General features: G+C 37.2%; 1 protein-coding gene across 1 annotated transcript in view; it reads left to right on the forward strand.

Annotated features, from left to right (window-relative positions):
* The first annotated feature begins 232 nt into the window (after positions 1-232).
* Positions 233-25,897, forward strand: part of ACVR2A (activin A receptor type 2A) — a 164,726-nt gene continuing 139,061 nt past the window's right edge. Inside the window, exon 1 of the mRNA XM_074215125.1 lies at positions 233-869. Within this exon, the coding sequence (XP_074071226.1) occupies positions 815-869 (55 nt within the window). The 5' untranslated portion in view covers positions 233-814. The remainder of the gene's footprint in view (positions 870-25,897) is intronic.

Genomic DNA, 25,897 nt, shown 5'->3' on the forward strand with positions numbered 1-25,897 from the left:
CCGCGCCCGACCGCCGCCGGCCGTTCCTCGCCCGCTCCTCGCTTTCCTGCTTTGGGCCGGAACCGGAAGTGTGGGGGGCGGGGCGCCAGAGGGGAGGCCGGGGGACCGAAAAAACTCGGCCGAGTCCGCAGCCGAAGCCCTGGACACGGCCGCAGCCCGCGCCGCCGCCGCCGCCGCCGCCGCCGCCGCCGCGACCAATCGCTGCGACCGCCGCCGCCGCCGCCGCCGCCGCCAGCGTCGCGTCCGGAGGCTCCCCGGACTTTGGCCGTCCGGGCTGAAGGTCGGTCCGGACATCGGACTGGAGTCCGCGATCGCCGGACCGTCCGGGCGGCCGCCGCCGCCGCCGCCGCCGCCGCCGCCTCCCGCTTCTCCTCCGCCTCCGCCTCCGCCTCCTCCCGCCTCCCCGCCTCCTCCCCTCCGCTGGCGTTTTGTTCAGCCAGCTATGAGAGGGGAGACGAGTTGACAGTGATTTGACAGTGATTTAAACCCGCTTTTGTCGCCGGTGCCTTTTTTATTTTTATTTTTATTTTTTTTAATTATTAAAAATTGTTTTTTTTTGGCGCGTGTGCGTGCGTGTGTGTGTATGTGTGTGGTTCTGGGTCCTTTTGTTTTTTTTTGTTTCTTGTTTCTGGTGTTGCCTTTTGTTGCGATTGTTGTTGCTGGTGTCGCCCAGCCCGCGGAGCCTCGCCATCCAGGGAGCTCCGACTATGCCCTATGACGCTTGACCGGCCCCCGGGGGTTCGGCTCCGAGGAAGACCCAGGGCACCGGAGACCTCGCCACAACTTGCCACGGATTGCCCGGCGCCTCGGGAAAATGGGAGCCGCCGCAAAGTTGGCGTTCGCCGTCTTTCTCATCTCTTGCTCTTCAGGTAGGTGGAGTGGGACGAGCGCGGCGGCGGCGGCGGCGGCGGCTGCTTGTTGTCGGGTCGTTGTGCTTCGGTGGAGAGGCCCCCCCCCCCAACCCTCCCACTCCGGTTTGATTCTGATCTGCAAACCTCCGTGAATTTTCTTTACGATCGGTTTGAGTTAGCTTGGTCTGCTGCCCCGAGTGAATGCTCTGTTTGTCGAAGTGAATGAGAAAGTAAATGGTGTGTGGCCATAGCGCCGGGTGACAGCTTCTGCGAGCTTTCAATGAAGCCGCAGATACCACAGGTGACATTTTATGTTCAGATTGGAAGCCTGGTGAGGCGGATTCCAAATCATGTAGCTTCATTGCAAATGGAATTCCCACAGCCAGTGTTTTTAAATCGGTGCATCTCGCACGAACATTATGGTAGCCATTTAGTCCACTACTTAATTTTGTTAGTGTGAGGAACATTCGTCTGTGATCAATAATCTCTCATTTCAACTGGGTCCCACATCTTAAACTCGAGTGTCCAGCGGTGTTCAAAAAAATAGTTGCTGTTCTGAGAGTGATTAACTAGTACTGTATGCAGAGAATGGATTTGAGCTGTGGCTTATGGTTTTCTCTGTAGATTTTGCTCACCTACATAATGCTTCTTGTTTTGAAACTCTCGATTAGAGGTATTGTTTTCTTAGTAGGGAAATTGCTTATGTAAAATAACCTAGAGTCAAAAAATTGAATTCTTTAGCGAGATTGTTTGAGGATTTATATATCAGTGGTTGGAAGGATGATCTAGCTATTTTTCTATTTAGAATTTCGATCTGGAAAGACTATATTACGGTTTCAACCAGTGGTTGGAAAAGATGTCTAGTCGTTTATATTGGAAAATCTATTAATGTTATACTACTAAACAGCCCAAAGGTGTGCATTCAATAAGATACATATTGAATAGATTAAATATACTTTAAAATATACTAGATTTGTTTACCATAACATGCAACTCTTAATTGCGTAGGTTGTAAAGTGAAGAGACTATATTACATATGTCATTTGACAGTTGGATTTTTGTGGCCATATCTTAATCTTACTTGCCATAGGGGGTGGTAGTCATTTCTTTGTGTATTTCTCTCTGTCTCTGTCTCTGTCTCTGTCTCTGTCTCTGTCTCTGTCTCTCTCTCTCTCTCTCTCTCTCTCCCCCCTCCCTCCCTCCATTTCTCTCTCTCTCTCACCAAATGCATACACACAACCTTTGAATTCTATAGGATTTTGCTGAATGGTACATTTCCTTGTGGTTAATAAATGGATAAAGTCTAGTCTTATGTCTGTAGTGGTATTGATCAGTTCCGGGTGGGCTGAATGTACTGTGAAATGGCGATCATTGCCAGAGATTAACCAAAAGAATCATGTCTGTTTAAATGGAAGAAGGAATGTGCTTAGGGCAGGCTGACAGCTCTTTTTATGCATGATTTGGGAGGGAAGATGAACAATGGCATGGCTTAAAAGAAGAAGGCCTCAATAACATTAAATCTTTTTTTTCTCGCTTGCATAGTGCTTTAATGTTGTGATTTTTTTTATTTTCCCCAGTACTCCTATTCTGTTCTCTTATGCTCTAGCTGATGTATTCCTCTTGTTCTTGAGGAATCTTCTATTGAACCCCCTTTTCAGCTCTCCTGCCTTGGAGGAGGAGGAGCATGACTGCCTCTTAACTGCCCAAGGAATTGTGGACATTACACCATTCCAAACCCACCTGAGTCACACTAATTGGTGAACAAGGTTGTTCTTGAGCAGACATAAGGCACTACTTCTGGAAAAAGGAGGCTTGCTGTATAGCTCTTGCAGCTTTCTCCACTTAGCTTGGGAGCAAGAGAAGAGAAATTGAGCAACGGTTTTCCTGTAAGATCATTTTCACTAGGCCAGCAGGTAAATAGCCATAATTCTGCTGCTGTAAAATGCTTCCTTTACAATAAGACTAGTAGGAAGAAAGAAAATAAATGCTGCATAGCATAAAAAAAATTTCTAAAGAGGTAATCTGTTAATAACAATTGAGTAATTTTTTAACTTAAAATATTAGATTTTTAAAGGATTTCTTATATTAAGTAGATCACTGAGTATTTCATTGTGTTGCTCTAATGTTGATTTTTATCTTGGGTATAAAATCTGTCATTGTTGAAATGTTTATCATTATATTTTTAAAAACTTGATAGCTTTTCAGATTCATCTTTCCTGGATAGTGCATATTATATTAGTCTACTCATTTTAAAAATAATGAACATTAGAGAATAAAACTTTTATTCTATATTAGGTTTTTGGTTAGAGATTTTTTTGTCTCACAACCTTTCTTATTTAATTTTTCTAAATATCTATTTGTTTATATACACATAATGTGTTCAAAGGTCAGGTTATGTAGAGTCTACCTGTTGGATATAGGCAGATGTGTATAATATTTAATTTGCTGTTTTAATCTCCTAAAATAGAGATATCTTAAGGACTTAGAATCATCTTAGAATGCTTTTTATAATCCTGAGTTTTTAATATTTTTAGGCTTTTTACAAAAGTTTTTATCTTCTATAATGTGACAGTTTAAATCTGTAAATTCATCTTCAGCATTTTATTTCATTATTATTTTCTTAATTTGAAGAAAATTTTAAGATGTGAGAATGATTATAATTTGTGCTTTCAAGGACCTGGGTTTATCATGAGTTCTTACACTAATATAATATTCAAAGTATATTGAAATAAGTGAAAACTTACTAGTTTTGAGAACAGAGCATCTATTAACTATATTTGACAAAACAAGAAATGAAATATTGTTTATTAACAATTATTTTCATTCAGTTCTGGTATGCTTTTCAGTTTTACTTTTTGCTGTAACAATGACTCCTTCTGGCTAAAGAGTAGTTTATTTGAAAAGCCTTACTTTGTTATTACAGGAGCCATAATCTTTTAATATTGTATCTACACAAATTCAAATTGTATCCAGTGATCATTTCAGAAGCAAAGAAATACTTTCAATTTTCTCTGCTTTATAGAATTCTTATAAAACAAAACAAAACAAAGAAAAAAGCAACAAGCTATTTGTTTTGCCTGTGAATGGAATCTTTTCTGAAAAAGAGAACCTATAAGTGGATTGTTTCGGTAATGTCTAGTCACCTTTGTACAGGAAAACATCTTTGCATTATCTTTTCTTGAATGATTGCTTCTAAAAATATTAGAAAATGTTATAGTTCATTATGTGATTGAGATTTTCTATTATATATACTATTACTTTTTTAAATTAAGATAGAATACTTGTAAATATCTTCTTTGGGAACTACATTATTTTACATTTGCTCTGGACCTGTATGTATCTGGTTTGCTGAGACAGTCAACTTAAAAGAAATCTTTTCTATGTTCTTGTTGAGATGTCTTGGGGTTTTGTTGGGTTTTTTTTTAACATGGTGGCTGCAAGTTTTGCAATTGGATTGGATTAATTAGTAATATTTAGTATCTCATTGAGGTAGTTTATGGAAGCGAATTTGAATTGTTTTTTTCCCAAGGAATAATTTTATTTAAAGAGTTTTAATGCCAATGACTTTTAAAAATTATTTCATTTGTTTGTTTATTGTTTTCTATATGTGTATAGAATTATTAGCTATATTTTGGATTACATTGAATAAACTCTTTAACAATGCCCTTGCCCTTCAGAAGAATAAGATTTGGTCATAAGTAGAATTGCTTGTACTTTATGATAGAACTCTAATTTTTAAGGAAGCCTTAACCAACCATGTTGAGAATTCACTAAGCAGCATGTACCTTCAGAGGGTAATCTTGAAGTAAATTTTTAAGGTGTGATTGTTATTTTGATATCTTAATAACAGCTTCCCAGTGTTTTTATCTTAATAATGCTGATAATTTTTCACATAAATTTGACTCACAAAAATTTAATTGCTGAGAAGCATTAGAGAGTACAGAACTAAATACTTTGGGTGGATCCCATCTTGATGCCGAATTACCTCTATTATTTTGGGCAAACCACTTTTCTAGACCTCACATTCTTCTATTAAACGTGAAGAGGTTGAACTAGATGTAGATCTCTTCCAGTTCTAAAATTCTCTGCTCGTTATATATGAGGATATGAGCACCTGTTATTCTCTTTGTCTCTCTTTCCTATACTTAAATTCTTATGCGTTGCTTTTCACTTTTATTGGTTGGATAATCTTGGCTAAAATTATGTCTTAAATTTGCCATTTTATTCTTTTACTGCTGTGACTGACGAAACTTTTGTGTTGTCTTTCTTTTAGAAGTTGGTTTAAATCATGGTTTGAGCCAAATTGTTGAAGGACACTCTCCCAGTTTTCCTTTCTGTATTTTCTTTGTCTTTCTCCTGTTTTTTTTCTTTTCTATCTTGTTTTCTCTGTTTCTTTTTTTTCCCGTCCATTTTTGCCTTTTTTTTGACCTGTCTTATCTATGTCATAGACTGACCAATGACACTAGGCATGTCTTATCTCCACTGGTGACATACCAAAAAAGTCTTGACACTTAGTATAATAAATTAAAGTAGATTTAATTTTAGTATCCTTGAAAATTGACTATATAGAAATACTTTTGTTCTTTCAACAGATTATTCATTTGTTGGTCTTTGGAATGACATATGCATGCATATAGACAAATTTGGGAGTACTTACTTGGATTTGAATAGATTGAACATTATTTACCTCCATCTCCTAGTATTTCTTTTCTTAGTATATTATGTATACTTTTTAATGTATATACACATATAACACATAAATAAAATTCTTAGTTTCATTTACTTTTTCTGTGACATTAAGAACCAAATTGTCCATTCATGTCCAGTGGTGCTTTCTTTTTATAGTCTAAATCTGCACATTACATTTGAAGTCCTGTGTGGCAGATTTCACTTTGTTAGTTTTTAAATGTGACATTAAATAGTATATTTAGATGTGAGGAGTAGAAATGAAAAAATAAGAGAAAACTTGGGGGAAAAAACTAATGAATGAGTGAATGAAAGGGATTGGAACTGAGATCTCTCTGAGATCTTTTCCAACTTGTGAATTATACAATAGACAATTTTCTCAGAAAGTTTTGGTCCTAAAGTTTTGAATATCTTTAACTCTCTGCACCATATTCTGTTTCTTATCCTTAGAATGTGCAAAGTAGGGGTGGCTAGGTGGTACAGTGGATAAAACACCGGCCCTGGAGTCAGGAGTACCTGGGTTCAAATCTGGTCTCAGACACTTAATAATTACCTAGCTGTGTGGCCTTGGGCAAGCCACTTAACCCCGTTTGCCTTGCAAAAACCTAAAAAAAATGTGCAAAGTACCTTCTATGAAGGAATCTTTTTACAGTAGCCCTGAGTGTCTCATGTAGCCTCTGTGTGAACAATTTCTGAGTACTCATAAAGCAGTCTATCTCGCTACTGCTGGATGACTTTATTGCTTTGAAATGCTTCTCCTGTACTGTGCTGAAATATGACTTCCTAGAATTTCAATCTGTTGGTTCTGGATCTGTTTATCTGAGTTTCACAAAATATGTTGATCCTTTTTTCCTCATCATAGTCCCTCAATCTAAGGCACCTACCAATTCAATTGAACTCTTCTTCAGGTTGAAATAGCTTGGTCTATCAGCTGTTCTTTAAGTAATTTGACTTGTAGGCCTGACACTATGGTGCAGTGAAAGGAGTGATGGGATTTGGCATAAGTGGACCTGAGGTCATAATCTAGCTCTGTACATGACTGAAGACAAGTGACATTGGAGTGTTAAGCCTTAAGTTCTATCTGAAACAGGAATCCCTTCTATAGAATCGCTGACAAGTGATTGGTCATTCAGGCTCTTTATGTAGATCTCTAGCACTACCTATTCTATTCTACTTTTTTGTTGGGATTTTTTTATATTGATTAAGCTATAACTCTGATTTTCTAACTTCTATATTTTGTTCCTCTGAGCCTAGAAGAACAAGTGATATTCTTTCAGATATTGGAAGACAACCAACATGGCCTCCTCAGTCTTCTCTTCTCCAGTCTAAATATCTCTAGTTTCTTCAGTTGACTCTTAAATGACAGGATTTTGCATCACCTCACTGTTCAGGTCATACTTTTGTCAATGTTCTTTGTAAACTGTGTTGTCTTCAATTTAGTTTAGATGTTAGAATAGATAGTTTACTTAAATCAGTACTTAAAAAGATTAAATAGAGCAAAATCTTAGAAGGTAAAAAAATAGAATCCTTTGAAAGGGCATTGGATTTTTCTCTTCATATCAGGACATGATTGCCCTAGTTAGATGTTTCTGAAACTATTTATTGTCTGGAAACAGTTTTGAAGGAAACATTTTTGGTTATAAAGAGGCTAAGAATCTCTTCCTTTTGCTGGATCTTCATTTACTCTTATTAGGAGGGGTAAAAAGGGCATTGGGCTGCTGGGTAGTGCAGCAGATAGAGGACTGACACTGGAGTCAGAAAGATTCATCTTCTTGAGTTCAAATTTGGCTTCAGATTCCTCCTAGCTGTGTGACTGAGGATCATGTTTGCCTCAGTTTCCTCATCTGTAAAAATGAGCTGGAGAAGGAAGTGGCAAATCATTCCAGTGTCTTTGCCAAGAAAACTTCAAATGGGGTCACAGAGTTAGACATGACTGAAAGGATTGAATAACAAGGTGGTGCAGTGGGTAGAACACTGGGCCTGAAGTTGAGAAAAATCTGTCCTTGGATCTGTCCTCAGATACTTATCCTGAGGATAGTAAGTTGCTTAACCTCTGTTTTCCTCAGGTACTTACTAGCTGTATGACCCTGAGCAAGTCACTTAACTTATTTGCCTCAGTTCCTCATTTGTAAAGAGTTGGTGGAGGCAAGGGCAAATCACTCCAATATCTTTGCCAATAAATCCCCAAATAAGAGTAACAAAGAGTTGGTCACAACAGAAAAAGAAAGGATATATTAATTTTCAATTTTCAAATTACAGTTTACAATGCAAGGGTTGCCCCCCCCCCCCAATAGGTCTTAGCTTGGACTTTGCAGTAAATATTTGAGTTGAGAAATCCTTAGGTATTATTTTTGAGTAATCACTCCAATTATAATCTTCTCTTCCTTCCGCTTCCTCCTCCTTCTTCCTCCTCCTTTCTTTTTTTCCTTTTTAGCTCCCTCTTCCTCAAACTCTTTATTTTTACTTGCTTATTTTTGCTCCTTAGTAATTTGAAATTTTTTTTTTCAAAAATGTGCTCAAATTTGACTTTTTTATATTCATTACCATCAAGGAAAACAACCCACTTTATAAAGCCTGCTTTTGTTTACATGTAATAGTTATTATATTAAAGCAGAAGTAGGTTGAAATTCAAGTGTCATTTAAGTCCAAATTTTTGTGGGGTAGGGCAGAGCAATGGAGTCAACTTAATTAAAAATTTTTATAATTGCTACTTAAAAATACTTTATACTCAAAGTCAGATTTAGAGGTACAAGTCCACCTGTCTTGTTTTACTAGTGAAGAAACTGAGGTCCAGAGAGATCAAATGATCAGCCCAAAGTCCCACAGGTAGTTAAGTAACAGAGAAAGGATTCTCCAGTCCATTGACTTCAAATCCAGTGTTCTTGTAAACCATACTGCCTTTTTTTTAAAAAAAATATGAATCACCTAAAAAAGCAGAGTTTCTGCTTTATATTGTAGACTATGCCAATTAGCAAAATTAAGACATTGAATATACTTAAAGTTACATATGAGATATATATGTGTACATATTAATTGGAAAATTTTCTGTAACTTCCCTGGGGAGACACTTGGAAGAGGAGGATAGGTTTTAAAATTAGAACGAATGTGTCCTGGTGGATGGATAAGAATTTGTTTTAATTTCAACAGAGCTGTGTGGGTAAAAGGGAAAGAAAGTTGGGTCAGGAAAATAAAGGAAAGTAGTATTCATAGTGGTTATTTAAAGGAATTTCAACTATTGAAATAACATTGAGGAAAGAATATGTGATTAGAAGACCTTCATGCTAGTATGATAATAACTCATTTAATTTGTTCACAATAACACTATCTCATTTTAATGATGAGGTAACCTTAGGAAATCTCTTTGAGCAAAATGATTTCTGAAGAGTCACTGAAGTAATAAAATCCCAAAGGTGGCATTCAAAGCTAGATTTTGTGACTGTACTTTTTACACCTTAACTACTCCCCTTGAAACAGCAGTTGTGATTGAAGAGAGGCTTTAACTGAGGCTCACTTTTACAAAGTTAAAAGAAGGGATGGGATATGAGGGAAATGCTGCCTATCTTCTTTCATTTCAGATTTGAACACCTAATGAAATTTGTGGTATATAGAGACTGTGGCATATTAAATAATTCAAAGATTATAGGTAGAATTTGAAGGCTTCCATATAAGAAGATTGTATCTATTCCAGAGATAGAAGATTGGGTTTGGAGTTGCTTTGGATAATTACTAGCTGTGTGGTCCTGGGCAAGTCTCTTCACATCTGTCTGCCTTAGTTTCCTCGTCTGCAGAATGAGAAAAATAATTGCATTTATCTTGAAAGGTTGTGTGAAAACCAAATTATATACTATTTTTTTAAATCATATACTATTAATAAAGTGTTTTGCAGGCCTTTAAGCACTATATAGATGTGAACTGTTATTTTTTGGGCTCATGTTCAGAATGGTCTATTAATTTTTTTACACAGAGATCTATGCTAATAGCATGGTCAAGGGGATCCTGATGCCTTTGTAGTGAAGATAAAGTTCACAAGGTCAGAGTAGGAAGGTATCTCAGTTTCTGTTTAGTTCAATTTGTACATGAAAAAGAATCCTTACTACATATCCAGCAAGTCATAATCCATTTTGTTTGAAGTGGTCCTTTGCTTGAATACTTCCATGAAGTGTAACCCATTATTTTCTAAGGCAGTTCATTTGTTTTTAATCATTTTAGAACTACTGTGAAATTTTTCCTTATTTCAAGCCTAAATTTGTCACTTTGCATCTTCCATTAATTGTTTATAGTTGTGCCTCCTAGGGCCAGATAAAGTGTGATCTCTATTCTGTGTTGTCAGACTTCCCAGTCCTTAAAGACATTTATTTTGTCTTTTCTAAACCTTTTCTTTTTTTTTTCCTTCAAGTCATGGTTATATAGCAGGGACTTGAGACACTTTATTATTATGTTTAAATATCTTCTGGACATGTTGTCCAGTTAATTAAGGTCCTTCAGAAAATTTGGGACCCCCTAAATCAAAGCAGTATTCCTGATGACTGATTAGAGCATTTGCTATGGAATTATCATCTCCTTTTTCATGAACCCATGGTTCTCAACATAGTCCAAGATTGTAGTAGCTTTTTTTTTTTGGTCTGCTAAAATCACACTATTGACTCATTGAATTTGCTGTCCCCTAAAATGTCTAGGTCTTTTTGAGATGGATAGTTGTCTAACTATGCCTCCCTTATCTTGTGTTAGCAAAGTTTATTTCTTGAGCTCAGATCTAAGACTTAACACTTGTATCTTTAAAATTTCATCTTATTAGATCCAGGTCAGAGTGCTGGTCTTTCAGAATCTTTTTGTATCTTCTTTTACCTTGTGATAATTATCCCTTCTAGCTTGCAGATGTATGTCAACTATCTATTAATTTATTCCTATTATTGATAAAAATGCTGAAAAATCTAGAGCCAATCATAGGTCCCTAGGATAATCCACTTTCAAGTTGACATGAATAATTATTTTTGTGACACTGATCATATAATGATTTTTAAAAATGTTTTATATGGAAATATTTATTTAAAAAAGTTTTGTTGATAGCATATGTTTCTTACATTATTGTTATCCCAAATATTTCTTCCTCCTAGAGAATCACCCCATATAACAAATAATAATTTTTAGGAAGAAAAAAAAAGCCACCCAACTGATCGATATGTAGAAAAAGTCTGAAAATATGTGTAATAATACTCCCACCTTTATAAAGAGGTGGGTTGGGGTAGACCTACTTGATCTTTATAATTTTGTTACATTTGCCTTCTATTTTTTGGTATGTAATTGTTCTTTCATTTATATAATTTCAATTATTATGTATATTGTCTTCCTTATTTTACTTACTTTTTTCTTTTATCAGTTCCTATAGATCTTTATATGATTGTCTGGCTTCATCACATGCATCATTTCTTATAGCACAGTAATATTCCAAAGCAGTCACATACTACAATTTGTCATTCCTCAGTTGATGAGCAAGTTGTTGGGTACCTACTTTGTTTTTAATTCTTCTCACAAAAACAGCTGCTGTAAAAGTTTTTGAATATATGGACATTTTTCTTCTTACTGGTGGCTTCACTGGGGTGTAAATCCAGTAAAGGAGGCTCTGGTTCAAAGGGTATGGACATATTAGTCATTTTATTTGCATAATTCCAAATCTCTTTCCAAGATCATGGTACCATTTTATAGCTCTGCCAACAATGTATTAGTGTACTTCTTATTCTACAACCTGTCCAGCATTTATTATTGCCATTTTTGTCCTTTTTACCAATTTACAGAATGTAAGATGTGAAACCTCAAGGTTGCATTTCTCTTTGATTAGTAATTTGGAGCATTCTTTTGTATGGTTTTGAATTCTTTGCTTCTCAGTTGCTTATTTGGTGGCTCACCATGCTAATTGTTTGGAGAGTGAGGAAGTGCATACCTTGGTAAGAAAATTGGTGTGTAAAGGACATGACTTTATTTTTTATTTTTATTTTTTTTTATTTTTATTTTTTGCAAGGCAAATGTGGTTAAGTGGCTTTCCCAAGGCCACACAGCTAGGTAATTATTAAGTGTATGAGACTGGATTTGAACACAAGTACTCCTGACTCCAAGGTGGGTGCTTTATCCACTATGCCACCTAGCTGCCCCTATTTTTATTTTTTAAAGAGGAATTTGGGGTCTGTCAAAATGAAATAATCTGTTTTAGTTGGAGGGGAATAACAATTCCAAAGTGGTCCCTTGAAATCATCCTTTTAATAAGCTCATTGCATTGTTATGTATTTGGTGATAAAGTGAAATTTTTGTCTTCAGTTAATTAAAAACTGATTATATAAGGACATTTAAAATGTTCACTTTTAAATCATTAACTTCACGCACTTAAAATTTGCTTACAGATATCAACTATTTAAGCTTTAGAAACACAGTCCATCAGATTTAAGACTTCAATTGTCAGAAACATGTGGAACACTGGATAAAGAGTCAGTAGACTTTGTTTTTGGATCCTACTGCTGGTCACTCACTGTGTGACTTTGAACTGGTTACTTATATTGTTTTCTTTTTCCTAAGTAATAAATGTGGGGATTGGATTAGGTGGTCCCTGTTCTTATTTATTAATAGCTCCAGTGTATTTTCCTCCTATCTTCATTATTCAGTTTAAATAGTAATTATTTCAAAGTGAAAAATAAAAATGAGTGTTCAAAACAGGCCCAAGTTACCTGGATATCACAGCTAGTAATAGTGGTATAGGACCCCAGTTTTATTTTGACGGTTTTTGTATCTGGGGCCATAATTAAGAGGGATGGCTGAAGGCATTTGTATTTGTGCACCATAGTGAAATTCTTAGACCAGCATAAGGCGGACCTAAATGAAAACATTTGCCAAGAGTGTTTTCTTTTCAGATATCTCATGTTTCTGGAGCATCAAAGTACCTCACTGATATGGGAGAAAAAAGATCATACTGAAGGGCCAAAGACTCTACAGCACCATGCCATTACCATTGATTTTCCTATCAATCAGGCCATGGGGTGAATTGGCTCTGGTAAAGGCAAGTGAGAAGGATGTCTTTGTATAACACTCCCTCACTATAGTAAATATACTTGTGCAAGCCGTGTCAGCATGTGATGATTTGAGCCTCTTCAATTATGAAGGAAGAACATCATCATCATCAAATAGAAATTATACTAATAGTTTGCTTTTATGTAGTATTTCTCATATGACATCTCATTTTGATTTTCAAAACAATTCTATAAGATGGGCAATTATCACTACTTCCATTTTACAGAAAAGGAGATTTAGGGCTCCATGAGGTGATAATTTGTTTCAAGGTCACATGATAAGTAAGCTGTGGACAGAGCTCCAATTGGAATATATTATGTCTTAAAACCTAAAGTAGCAACAACAGATATTTGTATAACACTTAATGTTTTATAATCATGTTGTTTTTAATCCTCTTAACAGACCTGTGATATAAATGCTATTTTAATCTCCATTTTCAGACAGGGAAACTGAGCTTCAGAGAAATTATCTACTTCACTCAGGGTCTCACAGCAGATGTCTGAGGCAGGATTTTAACCCAGGGGTTTCTTAAGTCCAATGCTGAATTGACACATTTTTTTTTTTTTACGTTTTTACATAAAGTAAAGGGGAGAGAAAAAAATTAAAATGAAAAAAAATTAATCGTAATAATTGTAGGTATGGCCAGGTGGTGCAATGGACAGAGCCCCAGCCCTGGAGCCAGGAGCACCCGAGCTCATATCCGGCCCCATACACCCAACAATCACCCAGCCATGTGACATGCAAGCCACCCCAACCCCACTGCCCTGCAAAAACCAAAAAAAGAAAAAAAAAGACCCAAAATAAAGTAAATAGTAGGGGTGGCTGGGTGGCAGACAGAGCATTGGCCCTTGAGCCAGGAGCACCTGGGGCCAAATCTGGTCCTCAGACACCCAACGATCACCCTGCTATGTGGCTCCAGGCAGGCCACCCAGCCCCATTTGCCCTGCACCCCACCCCCCAAAAATAATAATAATAATAATAATAATAATAATAACAATAATAATAAATGTGCTTCAATCTTTGTTCCAACACCAACAACTCTGTCATGGGTGGATCACATTCTTTATGGTAAGTCCATTGCAAAAGTTACTTCTATATTTTTCCACCATTGCCATTGCTGATTGCAACTCCCTCCTTTCATATTTCTCCACTACCATGTACTATATTTTCTCTCTCCTTTCACTCTGACTCTGCTTTAGGGTAGCTGAGTGGCACAGCAGACAGATCCCTGGTCCTGGGGCCAAGAGGCCCTGAGCCCCCCTACAACCTATTAGGCCCAGCATCCACCTGTCCCTATGGTCCCAGACAGGCCATACAATCCCAGCCCCTTGCAAGAAGTAAAAAGGAAAATGTGTTATATCTGACCACTCTCCCCCCATGGTCCATCCTCTCCTCCTTCATTCACATCCCCCCCTTCCCCCTGTCCCCCCTCTTTCCTTCTTACTCCAGAAGCCTATACCCTATTGAGTATATATGCTGTTTCCTCTCCTAGCCACCTCTGATGAGAGCAAAGATTCCCTCATTCCCGCTTGCCTTCCCCCTTTCCATACCATTGCAATAGCTCATTGTAATAAAGGAAAAAACTTATTATATGAGGTATCTTGGCCTATTCCCCTTCTCCTTTTTCTTTCTCACATTACGTTTCCCTTTTTTCTATTGACTCCATTTTTGTACCATATTTTATCTTTGAATTCAGCTTTCTCCTGTGCTTCATCTATAAAAGCTCCCTCTACCTGCTCTATTAACTGAGAAGGTTCATATGAGTATTATCAGTGTCATTTTTCTATGCAGGAATACATGCAGTTCATCATCATTAAGTCCCTCATATTTTCCCCTTCTCCTCCAATCTCTATGCTTCACCTGAGTCCTGTATTTGAAGATCAAACCTTCTGTTCAGCTCTGGCCATTCCAACAGGAACATTTGAAATTCCCCTGGTTCATTGGAAGTCCATCTTTTTCCCTGGAAGAGGACATTCAACCTTGCTGGGAAGTTGATTCTTGGTTGCATTCTAAGCTCTTGCCTTCCGGTATATTATATTCCAAGCCCTATGAGCTCCCAATGTAGTTGCTGCTAAGTCCTGTGTGATCCTGACTGCAGCTCCACGATATTTGAATTGTGTCCTTCTGGCCGCTTGTAATATTTTCTCTTTGACTTGGGAGTTCTGGAACTTGGCTTTAATATTCCTAGAGGTTGGTTTTTTGGGATCTCTTTCTCGGGGGGATCAGTGGATTCTCTTCATTTCTGTTTTGCCCTCTGCTTCTAGAATATCAGGGCAATTTTCCTGTAGTAATTCTTTGAAAATGATGTCAAGGCTCTTTTCCTGATCATGACTTTCAGGTATTCCAATAATTTTTAAATTATCTTTCCTAAGTCTGTTTCCCATATCAGTTGTTTTTTCAATGAGATGTTTCACATTTTCTTCTAATTTTTCATATTTGGTTTTGAAGTAATGAATCCTGGTTTCTCGTAAATTCATCAATCTCCCTGTATTCTATTCTTTGTCTGAAGGATTTGTTTTCCTCAGAGAGTTTTCTTATCTCTTTTTCCATCTGGCCAATTTTGCTTTTTAAAGCATTCTTTTCCTCCATAACTTTTTGAAGTGTTTTATCCATTTGACCTAAGCTGGTTTTTAGCATGCTATTTTCTTCAGCATTTTTTTGGATTTCCTTGACTAGGCTGCTAACTTCATTTTCATGTTTTTCCTGCATCTCTCTCTCTCTCTCTCTCTCTCTCTCTCTCTCTCTCTCTCTCTCTCTCTCCTTTCTTTTCCCAGTTTTTCTTCTAATTCCATCATTTGATTTTCAAAGTCTTTTTTTGAGCTCTGTCATAGCCTGAGTCCAATTTTTGTTTTTCTTGTAGTCTTTAGATGCAGGAGCTTGTGCTTCCTCATCTTCAGACTGAGTATTTTGATCCTTTTTGGGCACATATGCAAAATATTTCTCAGTGGTGTTCCTCTTATTTCTCTCCTTGCTCATTTTCCCAACCTTAGCCTGTTTTTTGGGGTGCTTCCTGAGCTTTTGGGACATTCCCACGAGGGTCTCAGTGTGTGAGGCTCTGTCCTCCCCCCTGGTCTGTGAATGACCATATGCGCTCCCCTCTGCCACAAGGCTGAGGTGGGGGGGCCCTGCTGTTCTATGGGGGGGGGGGCTAGACTGCAATCAGGATCTGAATGTGGTCAGAGCCCCAGAGTCCTGTTCCAGGGTCAGAGGACAGAGCTTGGCAGTCTCTCTCTCTCTCTTCACTCCCCTCCCTAAGCTCAATGGGCTCATGCTGGGGGCTCCTGCTTACTGGCTCTGCCTGCTTCTGTTTCCTGGATCTGGGCTGAGGTGGATAAGCTGCTTGCTATGTGCCCTGAGGGCTGGGCTTCACGTGCTTGCTCTGGCAGAGGTCCTCTGCTGTTCCCCCAATTTGTGCCCGGTGTTCCCTGGGGTGTAGCTCAGGAGACTCCCCTGTTGCTGCGTGCCATGGCTCCCAGCGCCCTGGAGCTGCCTCCGGGAGGCTGAAGTTCTCTCGCTCTGGCGGGCCACCCCTCTGGCGGGCCACCCCTCCGGCCCCAGGGAGCAGAGCCTTTCTCCTCTTTTCCAGGTTACCTTGAGTAGGAGAACTTCCTCTCTGGGTCCCTCTGTGGGTTCTGTCTCTGGAAAGTTTAGTTAGAGTCCTTATCTTATGAGTTTTATGGGAGAGCTTCTAAGAGAAGTTCCTCTCTTGTAGCAGTCCTGGCTCCACCCCGACACATTGTCTTACATAAATGTAGTTGCATATCTTGAGTACAGCTCTAAATTCTGTGTCTTAGTTAGACCACTAGAACAATAATACATGAAGACAGTAGAATTTCATTTTAGTCAGAAGCATATCCTAATGAACATCAGTTTATTAAAATATTCCTCCTTTCTTTGAAACTTGGGGGTCATTTTTTTCCAAATTACCTATCATAAGGTTCTTTCATATATGTGTGTGTGTGTGTGTGTGTGTGTGTGTGTGTGTGTGTGTCTATATATCCACATCTCATTTGCAAATGATAAAGAATTCAGAATTCTTTGAGAATTTGGAAGGGAAGAGCAGGATGAGTTGTATTTAAGAATTTGATATTTAACATTACAGAGTTGGGAGCAGTGTAGAGATACTACAGTTTTGAATAAATAATTTTTAATGTACTACCTAATTGTTCCATGACCAAATATTTCTTCCTCCTTCATTTGGACAATTGTTATCTTCAACCTTATCTTTTGTATTACCACTACTAAGAATGGAGGAGGTCATACCTCCCTTGTCCTGCTGGGGGTTAAGTAGTTCTTACTTAAGATAACATGTTATTTTTATGATACATTGATCATAAAACCAAATTAATCAAGTTAAATTTTATTGGAATGTCAAGAGAACAAACTGTACCAGAAAATCAACCAAATGGCACATTTAGAACTTCTTCTTTTCAAGTTAAAATGATTTTCTGAAGGCTAGGTAGAACTTTCTTTACCCTCAGTCATGTAAGGGGTACAAATGTTAACTATTAAAAATTTCTCATACTTTCTGGCTTTAATGTTATCTATTAGCTTCAAGTTATCTATTACAAGTCAGTTTGTGACTGATGAATAGATTATGCTAATGTTTAATGTTTAAGGCAGGACTTTATCCTGACTTGTAAAAGTGCATATTTAAATGAAATTTAGAGGGGCGGCTAGGTAGTGCAGTGGATAAAGCACCGGCCCTGGAGTCAGGTGTACCTGGGGTCAGTTAATTACCTAGCTGTGTGGCCTTGGGCAAGCCACTTAACCCCATTTGCTTTGCAAAAACCTAAAAAAAAAATGATATTTAGGAAAGATATAAAGTTTCAGGACTGAAATAGAGGTGATCTGCTATTATCCTTGTGCACAGTAGTATATTTGTTCTAGAGACTTTATTGCACTATTTCATGTATAACAACTAACTTTTCCCCCAATTTTTTATTTTTTGTTTTGCAGTTATATACAATAGCAGTTTCTACTTATTATTTTTTTTTTTAGGTTTTTGCAAGGCAAATGGGGTTAAGTGGCTTGCCCAAGGCCACACAGCTAGGTAATTATTAAGTGTCTGAGACCAGATTTGAACCCAGGTACTCCTGACTCCAGGGCCGGTGCTTTATCCACTACGTCACCTAGCTGCCCCTACTTATTATTTTTGTAAGGTTTTCCCTCACCCTCCCTTTCCTTCCCCAACCCCCCCACAGAAGACTGTCTGATAATTTTTACATTGTTTCCATGCTATACATTGATCAAAATTGAATGTTGAGAGAGAAATAGAGAAATCATATACTTGAGGAGAAAATAAAATATTAGGGAACAATTAACCTATAAAGAGATTTTCAGTAGAGCATAAAAATTTTGGAGATACTACCTGTCTTAAGTGCTAATGAAAAGTGACTAAAGCACTCTACTTCTTCATATTCTGTGTGCACACTAGTAAGCAGACCACTAGATGGAGCAACCTTTTCTAGACTTTTTTCTTTGTTTTTTTAAATTAGCTTGTGATATTTGCTAGAATGTAAATGAAAGGAGGTTGCCTATCTGGACTGACAGGTGTCTAAAGTAGTTTAAATATTCCTTGCATCCATTGCTTTCCTTAGGCTTGCATTTAAACTGAGGTCTTCAATACCTCATATGTAGCTCATGGTTTATCAATCAGTCAAGAAGCATGTATCAAATGCCTGCTATGTGCCAGGCTTTGTGCTAAGTACTGGGAATACAAAAAAGAGGGTAAAAAACAGTACCTTCTTATGACAAACTTCCAATGGTGAAGGCCATATGTAAACAAATATACACACACAAATATCTATATACTGGATAATTGTTATTCAGTTGTCATATTCGACTCTTTGTGACTTTATTCTTGTTTTCTTAGCAAAGATTTTAGAGTGGTTTGTCATTTCTCCCTCTAGTTAATTTTGCAGATGAGAAAACTGAGGCAAAATGGTTAAATGACTTGCCCAGGGTCAAACAGCTAATAAAAGTCTGAGGTCAGATTTTAGGAAGATGAATCTTCCAGGTCTGGAACCACCTAGTTGCCCCATACAGGATAATTAGGAAATAATTTAAAGATGCAAAGTAGTGGAATTAAGAAAGGTTAGAGGAGGCTTTCTGTAGAAGGTAGGATTTTAGTTGTTAATTTAAAAGAAACCAAGGAGGCTAAGAGTCAGAATGGAAGAGGGGGAGAACATTCTAGGTATGAGGGACAGTCAGAGAATGGGTAAAACTAGAACAGAAGCTGGAAGCAAGTGTTAGAGCATCTTGAAGAAGATAATTCTGTTGATCCTTGCTTCCAAAGAATAGGTAAAGTGAGTATAAGGGTTTAGAAGAGCCTCAGGTTTACAGACTTTAGTTATAAAGAGGTTTTAATGCTCTCTTATTTATGTTATTACCACTTTTCAAACCATGTGCTATTTTTGACATATGATCTAAAAACCATAGTTCCCAACTTTCCTTTCCACTCAGGAAAGTAAGAATTGTAACTTTTTTTTTTTGCAAGGCAAATGGGGTTAAGTGGCTTGCCCAAGGCCACACAGCTAGGTAATTTTTAAGTGTCTGAGACCGGATTTGAACCCAGGTACTCCTGACTCCAAGGCCGGTGCTTTATCCACTATGCCACCTAGTCTCCCCTGAATTGTAACTTCTTAGAGATTTGTTTATTTTTATAAGGCAATGGGGTTAAGTGACTTGCCCAAGGTCCCACAGCTAAGTAATTATTAAGTGTCTGAGGTTAGATTTGAACTCAGGTCCTCCTGACTTCATGGTTGGTGCTCTCTCCACTGTAACACTTAGCTGCCCTAGAATTGTAACTTCTTAAATCTATATCTTAAATGTATTTTTTTTTTTAGGTTTTTACAAGGCAATGGGGTTAAGTGGCTCGCCCAAGGCCACACAGCTAGGTAATTATTAAGTGTCTGAGGCCGGATTTGAACTCAGGTACTCCTGACTCCAGGGCTGGTGCTCTATTCACTGTGCTACCTAGCCGCCCCTGAGTTGTATTTTTACCATTAATAAAGTTTTGTTTATTTCCTTATGTGGAGAGAAAAGCACCTTATCTCTGAGTAGCAGAAGGATAAATGAGTTACTTTTAGAGACAGAACTGAATTTCTAGCTGGAGGCTGCCAGGAAGAAGAGGAGAAAGGAAAGATTTTTGTTGATGCAAGTGCAACATGGTTTGCTCTGCAGTTTAAAAATAGTATCATTTATGTGAGAAAATCTGTGAAGAAAGTTCACTACCCTAAGAATGAGTTAAAGTACAGGTAACAATTAGATGGGAAAGGGGGATCAACTGAACCACACTAAAACTTCTGATTCAGAATTTGTATAATTCAGGTGAGAATTGGACAAAGGTTTATACCTTATATAATTCATGGAAAAAAGAATTAAATAATGAGTAACATAAATAAAGTTATTAATTAGGGAATGCTTACTTGGGAAAACTACTGTGTTTTAAGGATTTTAAAAACATTGGCTTACTTGCAAGCAATAGAGAAACAGTCTATTCTAGTTAATTCTATGCTGAAACTTAGTTTTTAAAGTTGACTGGAATTTCAAATACATTCTTCCTTAGAAAATATCCCTTGGTTAATATCACAAGCTAGCCTACAAAGCATATTTGATCCATTATGTATCTGAAGTTAATAGTTCTGCAGAGTTTTCCTTCCCTGTATAACTATTTTCATAGCAAAATGCATTGAATTTCAAGGATGCCAATAACATCTATTTCCAAGGTACTGAATAAGTGAAAAAAGGCATTTATTAATTAGTTTGTGAAAAGCACTGCGTAAAGTGCTGAGGCCATATTATGAAGAAGCTCATATTCTATTAGAGGCTTTCCCCTACAGGAGGTTTCAGATATATTGGATAGAAAGGCCAGTGGTCTTTATGGTACAGTCAAAAAGTCTTTCAAATTTCATTGATTATTTTGTTGAATCGTTTGTTAGTATGTAGAACTTAATATTAAGACTATTCTTTTCTGGGTCTTCAATAACTGGCAGTTTAGGAGGCAAGGTCTCTAGTGCCTGCATATCATGTCTCCCCCAGGTCATTCCTCTTAGTAATGGTCATGGGACTGCTCTAGAATCAGGATGTCTGGAATTGGGGAGGGGTGGCTGAGAACTCCAGGCCCTACATTGTGTCCTCCTACATTACTCCCAAGGGGAAACAATGGTTGTGGGAGTGGCTGCCTATTGGACAACTGTTTCTTCCTTTGTGGCTTTCTTCCCTCTTCCTTTGTGGCTTCAACTAGGCTGACTTGTCTGGTCTTTTGGTGGCAGTTGGTTGACCAGGTGGTAGTGGTGGTGGCAGTGATGAAGGTGTGTCCCTTTTCCTCAAGGTTTACTCACTTGGATGATGGTTGTGGGAACCCAGGTTAAAAGCAAGAGGTCCTGGACCACATCCCCACTCCCACCTTAAGGGGAGTTAGTAGTCAGCTGTTGGAGAAGGTCTGGTCACAGGGTTCATGGGAACCTGAGCAAAAGGGGAGATATCGAGGAAGAGGTTGGGATGCTAATGTCTCTTCAGGAATACTTTTTGGTCCAGGACTGTTAGTGATACTCTCCTCTCTCCATTCCCCCCCCCCCCCCCCCCCCCCCCCCCCCCCCCCCGTTCTATTGAATTCAGAGATTCATCTGCCTACTTTTTCATCCATTTCTGTCATTCTTATATTTAATCAGAATTTTTCTTCTCTACCCAACTGTGGATATGAATACAGATATTCAGTTTTCTTTCCTATCATTTCTATCACTGAAAAAAAATGCATGGTTCCTTTGAGGCATGTAAGGAATTTTACTGCTTGTAAAAACTAGAAACTGAGAATTTAATCTTCATTCCAGAGGAAAACCTTGATTCCATGAAATGTTGTTTATCCTGAACTTTTTCTAAAATAAACTGGATGAAGGAGGAATTGTAGGGATGTTGACAGGCATAAATAGAGCATGGGGAATGAGGAATTTCTCAGGTATCAGATAGAGAAAAGAGAAATCCTCCAGTTAACTCTTTAGGGCCTGAGTGAATGATAATAAAAACAAAACCAAAAATAATATTGATAGATAGCTTTTATGTATAACTTTAAGGGTTGCAAAGTATCTTACAAATACTGTCTCCTTTGTGCCACACAACTCTACAAGATATTTATTTTTATTATCATCCCCAGTTTTACAGATGAGGAAGGTAGAGGTAGATAGAATTTTTTTAGGTTTTTGCTAGGCAATGGGCTTAAGTGGCTTGCCCAAGGCCACACAGCTAGGTAATTATTAAGTGTCTGAGACAGGATTTGAACCCAGGTACTCCTGACTCCAGGGTCGGTGCTTTATCCACTGCACCACCTAGCTGCCGCTAGAGGTAGATAGAATTTAAGGGACTTGACTGGGGTCACAGTTAGTAGGTATTTGAGGCAGAATTTCAAATCAGGTCTTCTATATCCAAGTCCAGTGGTCTATACAGGACACCTTGGTCCTCAGCCTTATTATTGTCATATGTGACAGAAATCTTCAGCTTATGTTGCTGCTTTTGTTGTGCTAGTAGGAAACCATTCTTGTCTTTAAGATGTTACTTAGTCATCTGTTGGTTAATCTAGTTCTGATTCTTACAGCACATGGAGTAAAGTAAAATTGAATTTCTTTCAAGCAGACTGTTGCACAAATTCATACCCTTTCAATTTGACCTAGCCAATGTCAAATTTCAAAATACTTTCTACCTCTACATCCTTATCATGTATCATTGCTTTTATACATGTAATCTGGTTTTAGTCCCTACTATTTCAGGAATTCTTTACAAAAAAAACCAAAATCTGGTGACCTCTCAGCTGCTTTTTACCACTGTTGACTGGCCTTTTTTTTTTTAGTCTCCATTACTTGTCATCTTCTGTTGCCCCTTAAGCATGGGGTTTAAGCATATCCCCTTATATACTGGTTGGTTCAGTTATTGTTTCTATGATTCCTTAATGTTTCCAGTCCCCTATTTCCAATCATATGTTCAACTAATTCTTTGGATTCTTTATACTTAGCCCATCTAAAACTTAACTTACATTCCTTCTTCCTCTGCACCCTCGCTGTTTTAATATCTCCCAGTTATCCAGGGTTGGTCTTTGACTCTTCCTTCTTTTATGTCTCATCATATGAGTTTGCCAAGTCCTGTCAGTTTATAAGGTTTAACTCTACAAGTTCTCTTTCACCAACTCCTTTAGTCTAATGCCATGAATCTAACTTTATCTTTTCTATTGTACCAACCTCCTAACTGGACTTCTCCATTTCTAGTTTTTCCTTACTCTAACCCATCCCATCATAGCTGGAAAAAAAAGTTTCCTTAAGGAAAAGATCTTACCATATTACTCAGGTATTTAACTTTCTGCCATAGAATAAATATCAACTTCTTAGTCTGGCATTTAGAGCCCTTAACAATTTGATAGCAGCCTACCTTTTCTTTTTAAAAAAATATTTTATTAGTTTTCCAATTACATACAATAGTGGTTTCTATCATTTTTTGTAAGGTTTTGAATTTTACAATTTTTCCCCCACCCTCCCTTCCCTCCCCTATCCCCCCACAGAAGGCAGTTTGATAATCTTTACATTGTTTCCATGCTATACATTGAAATTGAATATATTGAGAGAGAAATCTTATCCTTGAGAAGAAAATAAAATATTAGAGATAGCAAAATTATGTTTACATAAGATACTTTTTTAAAAAAAAAATTGAAGGTAATAGATTTTGGTCTTTCTTTAAACTCCACAGTTCTTTCTTTGGATACAGGTGGTATTCTCCATTGCAGGTACTCTAAAATTGTCCCTTATTTTTGCATTGATGGAATGAGCAAGTCCATTAAGGTTGGTCATTACCCCCATGTTGCTGTTAGGGTATATAATGTTCTTCTGATTCTGCTCATCTCACAGCCTACCTTTTCAGTTTATTTTATAATATAACCTTTATGGTAAATTTCAGAAAAATTGAGCTACGAGTTCAACTCAAATGCTATTTCCTGTCTTCATGTATTTATACTGTTCATTCTCTCTTCCTGAAATGTACTTCCTTTCTGTCTTTCAGAATCATTCTTTTACCTTTTAAGTATCAACTCATATACCATTTTCTCCATAAAGCCTTCCTTGGTTCCTATCAGTTGAAATTATTTCTCTTTCCTCATTTCCCTATAACTATTTGATACTCTCCTTTGCCTCAGTCAGATCCTATCCTATAGAATATTTGTCTATATCTTTCAATTTCCCAATATAATGTAAATACTTTGTGTTTAGAGCATACCCTTGCTCTTTACCAGGGTTACACTTATTTACCTGTAAAGAAAATTCTTAACAGTCATTTAAAAAAAATTTAGTTGTAAATTATCTCCCTCCCTCACCACCTCACTCTAAGGAGGTAAACAGTCTGATATAGATTACCTAGTCATGTTGTGGGGGAATGGAAGCAGACCTAAAGAAAAGAACAATAAAAAAATAAAGTGAGTGCTTTGATCTACATTTAGACTCCATTTCTTTCTTTGGATATGGATAGCATTTTCCATTTAGTCCTTTAGAATTGTCTTGGATTATTACATTCCTTAGAAGAATTAAATCAATCATGATTGATCATCATATAGTGTTATGGTTACTGTGTATACTGTTCTCCAAATTGCTTTACAGAATAATTGGATCAGTTCACAGCTCCACCAGCAGTGCATTGTGTTCCAGCTTTCCCACATCCCTTTCAACATTTATCATTTTCCTTTTCTTCCATATTAGCCAAACTGATAGGTATGGCGTGTTAACCTTAGGATTGTTTTAATTTGCATTTCTCTAATCATTAGTGATTTAGAGCATTTCTTCATATGAATATAGATAACTTTATTTCTTTATTTGTAAGCTGCCTATTTGTATCCTTTGATCATTTATTATTTGAGGAATAATTTGTATTCATATAAATTTGACTCACTTCTCTATATATTTGAAAAATGAAGCCTTTATCAAAGATACTTACTTTAAAGATTGTTTCCCAGCTTTCTGCTTTCTTTCTAATCTTTGTTGCATTGGTTTTGTTAAAATAAAACCTTTTTAATTTAATTTAATCAAAATTATCCATTTTGCATTTCCTAATGTTCTATCTCGGTAAACAATTTTTTGTTTTCTAATTTGCTTATGATGTCATCCTTTATGTCTAAATCATGTACCTATTTTGTCCTTATCTTGGTGATATTTATTAGTCTATACTTAGTTTCTGCCATATTATTTTCCAGTTTTCTCAGCTTTTTTGTCAGATAATAAATTTTTATCCCAGAAGCTGGGGTTTTGGGATTTCTCAAACACTAGGTAGGATGCTATGGCTATTTACTATTGTCTTGGGTACCTAATCTATTCCACTGATCTACCACTCTATTTCTTAGCTAGTGCAAGATTAGATTTGTTACTGATTAGTTTGAGATCTGGTATGGCTGAGTTGAACAATAAAAATAAATTAGTAGAGGCTCATGGGCTATCATTTTGGGTGAACACTGACCAACAGATAGTCTCATTTGAAGAAGAACTTGGGGTCAGCACTCATTTGTAATTAATTATAGTAAAGTTTTAAAATGATACCTTAAATTTGTATACTGCCTGACATTTTCCAGAGTGGCTTTCACATTTCATCTTATTGTCAAATCCCCCTGTGAGGGAGAGACTAACAACCTATTTGAGATCCAGAAGGTTTGTGAATTGCCATAGATTAAAGTCTTAGTAAAATTCTAGGTCTTCCAAGTCCTGGTCATTTGCTTCATGATGATTTTGGAACCTGGAAAATAGGAGAAATCTAGAATCATCAATGATCCCATATTGAAAGATATCATCAGGTACTTCAGCAATTGAGAGTATACATATAACAGTTGAGATTTGTGTTTGTCCAATTGAAGGAAACTTTGTGATGAATAAAATTTTGTTAAAAACAATAAATATTCGTAGAGTTATGACTTCTCACTTTTCTCCCCCAGCATGAGAATAGTACCTAAATTAATTAATTTAACCTTTTTCTTTGTAGCTCTTACTTCTTTAAGAGTTAACCAGAACTTGGGTATACTTTTTCCTTTCAGAAAATTTAACTTTATTCACATAGATGCAGATCATTTTTTAAAATATAGCATCAACCTTAAGACCTTGACATTAATCCTTGTGATTTCTTTATAGTTCTAAGATTCAGTGATGATAGTAGCTTCAAAGACTTCATTTCCTACTTTGTGTTCTTGTGATATTTTCTTGTGTATTTTTAGGTTGTTTAAAAACCATAATAAGGGCAGCTGGGTGGTGTAGTGGATAGAACACTGACCCTGGAGTCAGGAGGACCTGAATTCA

This window comes from Macrotis lagotis, chromosome 1, assembly GCF_037893015.1.
Source record: "Macrotis lagotis isolate mMagLag1 chromosome 1, bilby.v1.9.chrom.fasta, whole genome shotgun sequence".
NCBI lineage: Eukaryota > Metazoa > Chordata > Mammalia > Peramelemorphia > Peramelidae > Macrotis > Macrotis lagotis.